Source organism: Muntiacus reevesi, chromosome 9 (assembly GCF_963930625.1).
Source record: "Muntiacus reevesi chromosome 9, mMunRee1.1, whole genome shotgun sequence".
NCBI classification, from domain to species: Eukaryota; Metazoa; Chordata; class Mammalia; order Artiodactyla; family Cervidae; genus Muntiacus; species Muntiacus reevesi.
Window position 1 is genome coordinate 6,040,419 of NC_089257.1, and position 11,568 is coordinate 6,051,986.

At 38.8% G+C, this 11,568-nt stretch overlaps 1 protein-coding gene across 1 annotated transcript; it reads right to left on the bottom strand.

The window, feature by feature from the left end:
• Positions 1 to 10,390: 10,390 nt before the first annotated feature.
• On the bottom strand, positions 10,391 to 11,359 carry LOC136174448 (olfactory receptor 4C16-like). The gene has a single exon (XM_065944643.1). The coding sequence runs from the start codon at positions 11,357 to 11,359 to the stop codon at positions 10,391 to 10,393; it is 969 nt and encodes a 322-aa protein (XP_065800715.1).
• Positions 11,360 to 11,568: the final 209 nt, after the last annotated feature.

The window sequence follows — 11,568 nt, forward strand, 5'->3', positions numbered from 1 at the left end:
TGTCATTGTGGCTCTATCTTTTGCTTTGCTTCAGAGGTTCTTTTACAGAATTCAAGATGTAGTCCATAGGTTGGTAGCAAACACCAGTTTATCAAGTATTTAAGCTGGTACCATTCAAGGATCAAAGTGAAAGGAAAGAAGTGAATTTGAAATAGCACATAGTAAATGAATCTCAACAGTCAGGGGTAAAGCACCTTCATCTGGCTCTTAGCAGGTGTTGAGTCCAGTAATCAGCACGCCTGAGTCCCAGAGACCTCCATCCAAGCATCCATGCATGGAGGCGACCTTACCATGAGTCTGGGAGCCCACCATTTTATATTTTACAAAGTTCTTTGTTCACAAAGGAGTTCGAAGTGTTTGTGCACGAGAGACGTGGAAATCGACCAGGTCCCCCCCAATTGGCCAGTCAAAGGAGGAAACAGAGTATTCCCAAAACCCTTACTGTTCCTTATCTTTATATACTCCTCAAGTTTTCCCCCTTTCTTGGTTAATGTTTTCATGATGTTTCATGATGCTTCACTGCGTTTTAAGGACATAAGTTGTTTAAGTACAAGTAAAGTTTAAGTACACAAGTTGTCTGGGGAGAAGCGATGAACACAGTACATCAGGTCAGCGTCTGGTGCAGGCATCATCACAACAGCAACCGAATGGGCAGTAACACTGAATTACTAACAATAGCACTACCCTCTACTGCCCAGTAGAGTAACTAAGCCCACCTCGCCTTTGGCGCTGAGTGCCACTACTTGGCTCCTGTTGCCCAGGATCAAATCACTCGTAACACATTCAAATTTGTAAACCAGAAACCAGAGCACTGGCATATAGAAAGAGCCATATCAGAGCTTCTCAAGGATGCCAAACTCCCCCCTTCAAATTTATCTTTCACGGCTGTGATGACAGTTTTGTGCTCTGTACCTTCCCAGGGAGGTTGAGTGGATTCTCAATAATAAATTTGCTTATGTTGCAGTCGATTTCTGTTGATTAACCAGGAATTAACTAATCCTCTGTATTAACCCAAAGCAGTTTGAGTATTTCTAAGCTGCTCACTGTGGGTTACCATTTGGTTCATATCTTAGACACCAAAAGAAAGCCTGTGAAAGCCTGTCTTACCTCCTGCAGTTGCTACATTAAATGCAGGATCTCTGCTTAGTGGAGGCTTCCCTGGTGGCTGAGTCAGCAAAGAATCTGCCTGAAATTCAGGAGATGGTTTGCAGTGCAGAAGACCTGGGTTCCCTCCCTGAGAGGGGAAGGTCCCCTGAAGAAGGAAATGGCAACCCACTCCAGTACTCTTGCCTGGGAAATCCCACTGACAGAGGAGCCTACTTGTCTACAGTACATGGATTCGCAAATAGTTGGACACAACTCAGAGACTCAACTATTACCACTGCTTAGTGAGTTCATATCAGTGAATCAGGCTGATCAAAGTTAGTGACTTTCTACTTTTATCCATTTCCTCATACATTTCCTGGATTTATGATACAATTTATTAGAGCCTTTCCTACTTGCCCCAGCTGTAATATTGAATATAAATCCTGGTGTGCAATGCTACATGCTGCTGTATATTTTATGTGAGTTTTTCATCTTCCCTTCTATTTACACTGATTTATTCAGTATCTGCTGGGAGAGATTGAAGGTGAGAGGAGAAGTGGATGACAGAGGATGGGATGGTTGGATGGCATCACCGACTCAATGGACATGAGTTTGAGTAAACTCCGGGAGTTGGTGATGGACGGGGAGGCCTGGCGTGCTGCATTCCTTAGGATCACAGAGAATCAGACATGACTGAGAGTCTGAACTGAACTGATTCAGTGTTTGTCATAAACCAAATGTTGTGCTACTTGCAGAAACTATTGTTAGCAAGTAGGTAAGTATTACATAGAGTATGACATTTAATTTATTTCATAAAGCAACATTTCTGTCTGACACTAAACTATGCTTTTACTTGAATCATCACTCTTTTTGATGGATTATCAGGTTAAGATCATGACCTAAGCAAAGCAAAATGATTCTGAAAGCAACAAGAGAATTTGGAAATGTGGTGCAACATAACGTACGTACCCCTTAGAGGGTAAATGTCCTGTTAGTTTGAACCCCTAAACCAGTTATATACCATATATAAAGTTGTATATATGTATATATGTGCGTGTGTTTCAGCACAGTGCCTGTCTCAAAAATGGAAGCAATAAAGTAGTCATGTGTCCTTTCTGTTATCATTGCCTGGCAACACAGCTCAGCAGCTGAGAACATAGTCTGAGAGGTCAGCTAAACACAGCTAAATAATCTTCAGTATTTCTGTTTGAGAACTTTCCTGTTTCTGCTTGCTTTCCCACCTATAAAATGAGGGTAGTAGCAATATCGACTGCATTGGATTGTTACAGAGATTGCTGCTAAATATGAGTGGTTTCTTTTTAATTTATTTTGTTTTATTAGAATGAGTTTATTGATCCACATATACTGATGAAACTAGAAAACCTAAGCGCCAAACTGGTAGAATGTCCCAAACATGCAAAATTAGTCTCCTGCTAAGTTTTTCGTGACTTTTCTTGTCCCCTCTGCAGATTCTATGATGTATACTGGCTACTTATTTTCCTTTTATCTCATAGGTATTCTCTGCTAAAACCATCAGCAATCTCCATTTGACCTTTGCATTAGTAGAATCAATGTTGGGCTTCCTGTACACTTTATCTATCCATCACCTGAAATCACTTTTCTATTACACAAATTCCTAATGGCATTTTTCATCTGGGCATTTCTTAAGGTATAGATTAAAGGATTTAACATGGGAGTTATCATGGTATAAAACACAGTAACTGCTTTATCAATCGGGAAAGTAGTTGCTGGTCTCAGGTACACAAAAATGCAGGGCACAAGGAATATGATGACGGCTGTGATGTGGGAGACACACGTGGAGAAGGCCTTGCGCTTCGCCTCCAAACTGTGTGTCCTTAGGGTGTATGCAATGACCACATAGGAGCCCAACAAGAGGAGGAAGTTTAACAGACAGAGGAAACCACTGTTGGCAGCAACAAAGAGCCCTAGAGTGTGGGTATCCGTGCAGGCAAGTTTGAGCAAAGGGGTCAGGTCACACATAAAGTGATCTATGACGTTAGGGCCGCAGAAGGGTAAGTGGAAGATGAAGAGGATCTGAATGGTTGCATGAAGAAAGCTTCCCACCCACACCACTCCAATTAGCAGCCAACACAACTGCCAGTTCATGATGGTTGTGTAGTGTAAAGGCTTGCAGATGGCCACGTAGCGGTCATAGGCCATCACGGTGAGCAGGATGACATCCGCGCCTCCAAATAAATGTTCCGAAAAGATCTGAGTCATGCATTCATTGAAAGGGCTAGTTTTTGTTTCATGGAGGGAATCTACAATCAACTTTGGGTTATTGACAGAGGAGTAACAAGCATCAATAAAAGAGAGATGAGCCAGGAAGAAGTACATTGGGGACCGTGATAATGGGCTGCCTGTGATGGTGACCAAGGTGAGCACGTTCCCCACCATAGAGACGATGTAGATGCCCAGAAAGACGGCAAATGTGACTTTCTGCAGCTTTGGGTTCTGTGTCAGTCCCAGTAGGACAAACTCTGTCACATTGTTCCTATTCTCCATGTATATTATGTTATGGTTAATTACATACCCTGAAAAAAATACATCGTGTTACCTCAATCTTGAATTCATTATCCTTGCCATGTAATAACTGCCAAATTCTATTGAGTTCTGAATTCTGAAGAGTATTTTTTTTTCTTTTGATAAAGGAAGAAAATATTTCTGATCTCTTGAAGTTAACTCAAATCCTCTCCTAGGAGTTTATAGTTGGAGACATGAGTAGCCCTATGCACACTCAGCAGTAGACCATCTGCGCACATTTGATCATTTGAGCTGACCCAGAGCCTAATGTGAGTCATCAGGTCTTACACATAGCAGTATCAAAGCTGCCCAGGTGGTTCAGTGAGAAAGAATTTGCCAGACGATGCAAGAAAAATAGGAGAGGCAGCTTCGATCCCTGGGTTAGGAAGATTCCCTGGAAAAGTGAATGACAACCCACTCCGTTTCTTGCTTGGAAAATCCCATGGACAGAGCAGTCCGATGGTCTACAGCCCATGGGGTCATAAAGAATCAGACATGACTGAGTAAGCATATAGTCGTAGCTAAGCCCAAGAGGCTGAAAAGGGATGTAAAAGTTATGAATGGCTGATGGATTTTCTCGCTACTCTTAGGAAATGGGAAACCATGTAAGGGAGTTGAGAATGTGAGTATAAGGATGAATAGAGATCTGAGAAACAGGGAATGTTGCATATAATTCCAGTAAAGATATTTATGTGATATTTATGATAGGAGGATGCAAGGCTGAAAGGAATACAAGAATCAGACTATGTATGAGTTGACACAAACTGTAGCAGAGCGTTGGTATGGGAAAGTAATGAAAAGATATGGGAGTGACTAACAAAATTAACATCTTTCCTATAAATTTCCCTAACCCAATATTTTAAGATATACCTTTAACAATAGATTACTATATGCATGGCATGGTTGAGTGCACGCTAAGTCGCCTCAGTCATGTCTGACTCTTTGCGACCCCATAGACTGTAACCCAACAGGCTCCCCTCTTCATGGGACTTTCCAGGCAAGAATACTGGAGTGGCTTGCCACTTCCTTCTCCAGGCGATCGCCCTGACCCAGTGATCAAACCCTCGTCTCATGTCTCCTATTTGGAAGGTGGATTCTTTGCCACTAGCGCTACTTCATACCGTGCAGCGATAGAAAAAAAGTGGACATGCCAAGTAAACAGAGACCAATGCAAATTTAAGCTTAGAGCCTCAGCCTAAAATGTGTGGCTGTTAATGCTGGTGGGCTGGCCCATCTGGGCAGTGACCCCTGGGAACAGCTGGGAGGAAATGGATTCTCAACCTTGCCAATGAGACTTTCAGGCTGGCAATGCTTCCTGGGCCCTCCACGGAACGGCCTACCTTTGCTCTAACAACCCCACTTCTAGGAGTTTATCCTGAGGAAGCAGATAAAGGGACAAACAGCTGTGTGCAAAGATGCTGGCTGTAGAGCTATTTATAAGATTAGCAAATATTCCCATCATGAGGACTGACTTTGATGACTCACAGAATAGGAGGCAGCTATCAAAGTGATGGACACAGACAGACAGACCAGACAACAGGGAAAGGACGGGGCAGAAATACACACACACACTGTTCACTTAACAGATCAGCCATACCTTATGACCCACTGCCGTTTCACAAAACACATTCATGCATACAAACCATCTACAAAAATGCACACCCAGCCATTAACTGCAGTTCATTATTTTTGGAGAGAATGATGGGGGAGTTGCGGAAGGGTCAGAAAAAAAAGGACAGTTCCTTTCCAACAAGTACACTTCTGGACTGTTAGTATATGAAGTCTCAAATAATCAGAGGCTAAATGTGTGATATTAGTAAACTGCTAAAAAAAAAATGTGTTTGCAAATGGTGCACAAATATATATGTACATTATGAATGGACCATTCACCTTTCAAACACAGAGCTGCATGCAAGAAGTCATCCATCTAGAGAATTGATCTGGGATAAATCTATGTGAATGGTATCGTTCCATCCATATAGCGAAAATAATCATAGCACACAATAGCAATAATTATGTCATTAACTTAATTTGACAGATGAAAAAACTGAATCCCATCAAGATTAAGAAATTTGTAAAACCCAACTCGCTAACCTACATTTATTTTGCCATCATATACCTTTTATAATAATTAGGATTAATCATGACATTGCAAACAAAATTTAAAGACACCACACACACAAAAATACATCAGCATGATTGTTAATTGATACAAGCCATGACTTGTTTAGTTCATACATGGATATGTAGAACTCCTTTGGAACAACTGCTATGCATAATATGGGTCTCTTTGGCTTCTTTAAAATTGGAGATGACTGTTCCTCAGTTTAATGTAGGGTTAAATTTTTTTTCTGTATTGTTGCCATAAAAGTCAATTCTTTCTAATCCTCTGTGAAAAGTAGTCATGAAAATAAGTAAAATTCCTCTGTGTGTCTTCATCAATGTGCTGGGTACATTTATATTCACATAAAAGCCTGTGAGGGGTATTAATCTTCTCACTTAATATTAGAAGAAATAAGAATATAAGGTTGCAAGAAATGCACCCCAGATCAAGAAGCTGCAGGTGGGAAAAGGCAAGATTCTAATCTGGGTTTCTAATTCCCAAACTAAGATGCTCAGTCACTGGGATTGTCATTTTCAACATTTTGCAGAAGTATGAGGTGAATTGTTTCTTTTACTATTAAAAATAAATTTTAAAATTTACTTCTTTATAATTGCTATTGTTTTTGAAAAGTGTTAAAACATAATTACTATATACATAAACTCATATCAATGGACATGAGTCTGAGCAAGCTCCAGGAGATGGTGAAGGAGAGGGAAGCCTGGCATGCTGCAGTCCATGGGGTCGCAAAGAGTCGGACACAAGTGAGAAGCTGAGCAACAACAATATATATAAAGTAACAATCTTTACTAAGCATCACCATGATTGAAGAACGTACCTTCTGGTCTTAGATGATATTAATGATATTTGAGGGTATTCAGAAGTAATCCCAACTTCAAACTGACCTCCTCTTAAGATAAGGAACTTCCAATAAGAAAGAGGTGACACATTCAGAAAGAAGCTATTCAGAGAACTCAATATCAAATCAATAGGAGATAAATCGTTCTGTATGTTTGCATATTTCCTTCTAGCCTAAACAGCCAGTGAAATTTCACAGGAAACCTGGAACTTGAACTTAGAATGCATTGATACAGAAAACCATGGAGAAATGTTCATCCATGGATGGTCTACTCCAAAAGTCAGCAGGCAGAAAGTGTGGTGGAAACACCTTCAAATGGATATTTCAACTCTTGATAAGTCTTTCTCTGGAAATGTAAATTACAAGTAAAGTCATTTTCAGTTGCATGTGTGGATGTTTAACAAGGTTCCAATACAGGTTCAAGGACTTTGTCTTATAGCTGCTCTTTTCTCTCCCAGGAACTAATTATCTGCTTTGATGGAAAGGCTTTTTCTTAGAAGCAGGTATTCTGAAGAGACATGCTTGAGAAACACTCATTCTTGAGTGGGGAGTTGTATTCCCTGCACTTGCAGCTAAAATAGGTGAATCCCATTTATAGGAGCCTGGTTTTCTAAGCAGGACAAATGCCACGTCAATGACAAGGAGAGCAGTGTTCCAGCCTTGGGACCTGCGCTGTGGTTAATTTGTGCACTCATGTCAGAGAGAGAACTTCTTTCTTATTTTCAGTATCATGGTTCCTGGAAACCCAGTACTGATTTCTTGAGAGCTGAAGCAGCGAGGCCATAAAACTAATGGCAGCCATTTAAAAGTATTTGAATACAAAGCTTGTTTTTCACAACCATCAGAAGGCTATGACTATAGAGAGAAACTCTGAAAAGTTTTTCAATAAGTTATGCCTGGGACAGTTGTGACAGACATCATGGAATACTGAGTGACATTACACATCTGGATAGATACGTAAAACACAGGAAATTAGTTCTGATTTCAAAGTTAATTATTGGACATCTCTGTCACTTGGTATCATTTTGGTCCTTGTAGGAAGTAGGTAGTGATAAACTATTGAGGCATTACTTTGATTTCTTGATAACTACTGAAGCTGATAATTTTTAATGTTATATTATAGGCTATTTCTATGCCTTTTTCAGAAGTTATTATTTTTTTTTAAGATCTCTGTGCAATTTAAAAAAGGAGTTCTGGGTTTCTCATCACTAAATTGTTGGTGATTTATATATATATATATATATATATATACATACATATTCTAGATATAGTTCTTCTTTCATAAATATGCATCATATATAGAATGAATTTACATATACAATTTGCACATAAATTTAAATATAGTGTAAAATTTTGTACATGTGAATGTAGATACAACTTTTTCCTACTCTGTGAATTGCCTTTTTATTTTTAAAGTGTATGATCTCTAATGATCAGAAGATTTCAAATATTAATAATGTTCAACTTTTTAGTTTCTTTATAGTTCTTGATTGTAGTTTTTACAGAATTTGTATAGGTTTAGCTTTGACTTCTTGATCTATGACTCATTTTGAGCTAATTTTCGTCTATAGTATGAGATAGTGGTTGAGGTTCCTTTTTTTCATATAATGATATCCAATTGATGTGGTAAAATTTGTTGAAAAATATATTTCTGCTTTAATTATTTTGATATCTTTGTAAAACTTTTCATCTATTTAAGTCTATTTATGGACTTTCTACTATGTTTCAATGATTTTTATGTTTATTCTTATGTCAATACTTCACAACCTTGCTTTTTTTCATTTGGTTGTTTTTATATTTTTATTTTATGTTACGATACAGTTGATTAGCAATAATGTGTTAATTGCATTAACAGCAGCAAAGTGATTCAGCTATACCCATACAAGCAACCTTTGCTTTTTAAATTATTTTCCCACTTAGATTATTACAGAATATTAACCAGAGACGCCTGTGCCATACAGTAGGTCTTGATTATCTATTTTAAATATAGCAGCATGCACGTGTCAATCCCAAACTCACAGTTTATCCCTCCCCTCCCCCCTTTTTCCCCGGGTTATCATCATTGTGTTCTCTAAGTCTCTGAGTGTTCCTGTTTTATAAATAAGTCTATTTGTATCTTTTAAGATTCTGGCATATAAGCCATATCATATGATATTTGTTTTTCTCTGTCTGACTTGCTTTACTTAGTGTGATAATCTCAGGTCCAATCTTGTTGCTGTAACTGGCATATTTCATTCTTTTTAACTGCTGGGAAATATCCCACTGTATATATATATACTGTGTCCTGTTCCTCCATTCTCTGTTACGACATTTAAGTTGCTTCCAAGTCTTGGCTGTTGTAAACAGCACTGTGATGAACCTCAGGCAGCATGTAACCTTTTGAACCATGGTTTTCTCCTAATGTATATGCAGGATCCGTATGCTGGGTCACACAATATTGAGTTTTCTAAAATACCTCTATATTGCTCTCCTTAGCTATTGTATCATTTTACATTCACAGCAGGAATGTAGCAGAATTCCCATTTGCCCATACCCTCTCCAGCATTTATCATTTGTAGACGTTTTTAATGATGGCCCTTCTGAAAGCTGTGAGGTGATATCTTATTGCAGCTTCAACTTGCATCTCTTTAACACTTAGTAACATTGAGCACTTTAACATGCCTGCTGTCCATTTGCATGTCGTCCTTGAAGTGTCTGAAACAGAATTATTTTCCTTCGCTAAAACTGGTGTGTGTGCCACCTATTCATCCCACTAATTCTCCTTTGGAATTTCCAGAAACCGCTATACTGTTTCCTGATTCTAGTTTTTTGTTTTCAAGAAAGGAAATTCAAAATTCATATATGTGTACATAAACAATTCTTTCTCAAGCATAAATAACTTCTGACTTATCTCATTCAGCATATTCAATATATTAATATTTTGAAATTCACTAACATCAACTGTCTACACTCTATCTCCAACCCCACATAAATCTATTTATTTTATAATATATATGCTATATTTATACTAGTCCCCCATTATTTTTTCAATATCATGATTGGTATGATTGAAGAGAAAACTTAATATTGTCCCCAAATTAGAAGAAATCATATTAGAAGTACAATGTGCATGTGAACTAAGTCACTTCAGTCATGTGAGGAACACAGTGTAGATTTTATTTAAAATGTTAAACTGAGAAGAAACTTACAATGTAAACCTTCTTAAGACTGAAAAAAACTGACCTCAGAATGTTAACTTTCCATCTGAGAAGGAAGGGTTTGGCTTAAAACATATGGTAAAAATTTGGAGTGAACAATAAATAATTGAAAGAAAAAAATTGCTAGATTATATACTGTCTCTTACTACATGAAGCCTCTGCAGTTATTTGAATCTAGTGTTAATCAGGGGGAAAGAGGCTAAATGAAGGCATTGAATAGATATGATGAAAGAGAAGCTTTTAATAAAAGTTGAAAAAACAAAAAACATATTAAGTTGTGTATATAAGAATATAGGGCAAGGTTTAGAGGAGCAAACAGTAGACAGCAAGGTGAAGAAGGGTGGGGAATACATTAGATGAAAACCACATAGACATTGATACCAGCAAGCGAGATACATAGAGACGCAGCATCTAAGCTCCTGGGCCTTAGAGCCTGCTTATACCTGCTGTCCTCTCGTCCTCTACGTAAGACTGACCCAACGCTAACGAGTATGTGTGTGCACGCTGCTTCTCAGCCTTAAGGGCAGGGGCTGTCACGCCCGAAGATAGAATTATACTGACTTCACAATGTGACGAGAATGGTCTCTATGAACTTCTTCTAGGTCAGTTCAAACACTGAGCAAATCTTGAAATTTCTATCCATCTTTTGTCATCTGGCATCAACTTCTTACTCCATAACTTCCACGTGGCATTTTTCACTTCTGCATTCCTGAGAGTATAAATCAGAGGGTTGAACAAAGGTGTCCCAATTGTATAAAACACAGCTATCATCTTATCCATGGAGAAGGTGGTAGCCGGGCGAGTGTATATAAATATGCAAGGACCAAAGAACAAGATGACCACGATGATGTGCGAGATGCAGGTGGAGAGGGCTTTTTCCCTCCCTTCAACGCTGTGTTTTCTCAGAGAGTGCAAGATGATGACATAGGAAAACACCAGCATGATAAAACTCACTGTACAGATGGCCCCGCTGTTGGACACTAAGAGGAAGTTGGTCACATAGGTGTCTGCACAGGCAAGTTTCAACAAAGGCTGCAAGTCACAGAAGTAGTGATCAATTACATTGGGACCACAGAAAGGCAGACTCAAGACTAGAAAAATCTGAGCTGATGAATGCACGCAGGACCCCAACCAGGCCAGGGACATTAGCACACCACAGACTCGATGAGTCATGATGGTCGTGTAGTGTAGAGGCTTACAGATGGCCACATAGCGGTCAACAGCAATGAGGACAAGGATGAAGATCTCCAGGCAGCCAAAGAAATGGAATGTAAAGACTTGGATCATGCACTCACTGAAAGAGAGAGTGGCATTCTTCAGAAGGGCATCAGCAATCATCCTAGGAGCTATGGAAGTAGAGAAGCAGGCATCATATATGGATAAGTGGAAAAGGAAGAAATACATTGGACTCCCAAGTGCTCTGCTGGTCTTGATGGTAACAATAATCAGCAGGTTACCCAGCAATATCCCCAAGTAGAAAATCAAGAAAATGACAAACACTATTTTCTTCCTAACAGGATCTTGTGTCAACCCAAGCAGAATTAACTCAGTCACATTATTTTTCAGCTGCATGATTTCATGAAAGAGAAGAGATGAGTGCAAAATGATTAATCTGCAAAAAATAAGGAAATAATTCATAGGATGTTACATGATATTATGAAATATTGCTTTTGGAGGCCATTGTACCTGTGATTTCTTTATGACTCATGTTAACACTTTGTGTGATAATTTTTAATGGTCACTGGAAAGGTTTACTGTGAGTTTCAAATAAGCTTCCGAAA

What these genes read in the sequence shown, in the direction of transcription:
- LOC136174448 (XM_065944643.1), bottom strand. Translation starts at nt 11,359, where the DNA reads ATGCAGCTGAAAAATAATGTGACTGAGTTAATTCTGCTTGGGTTGACA.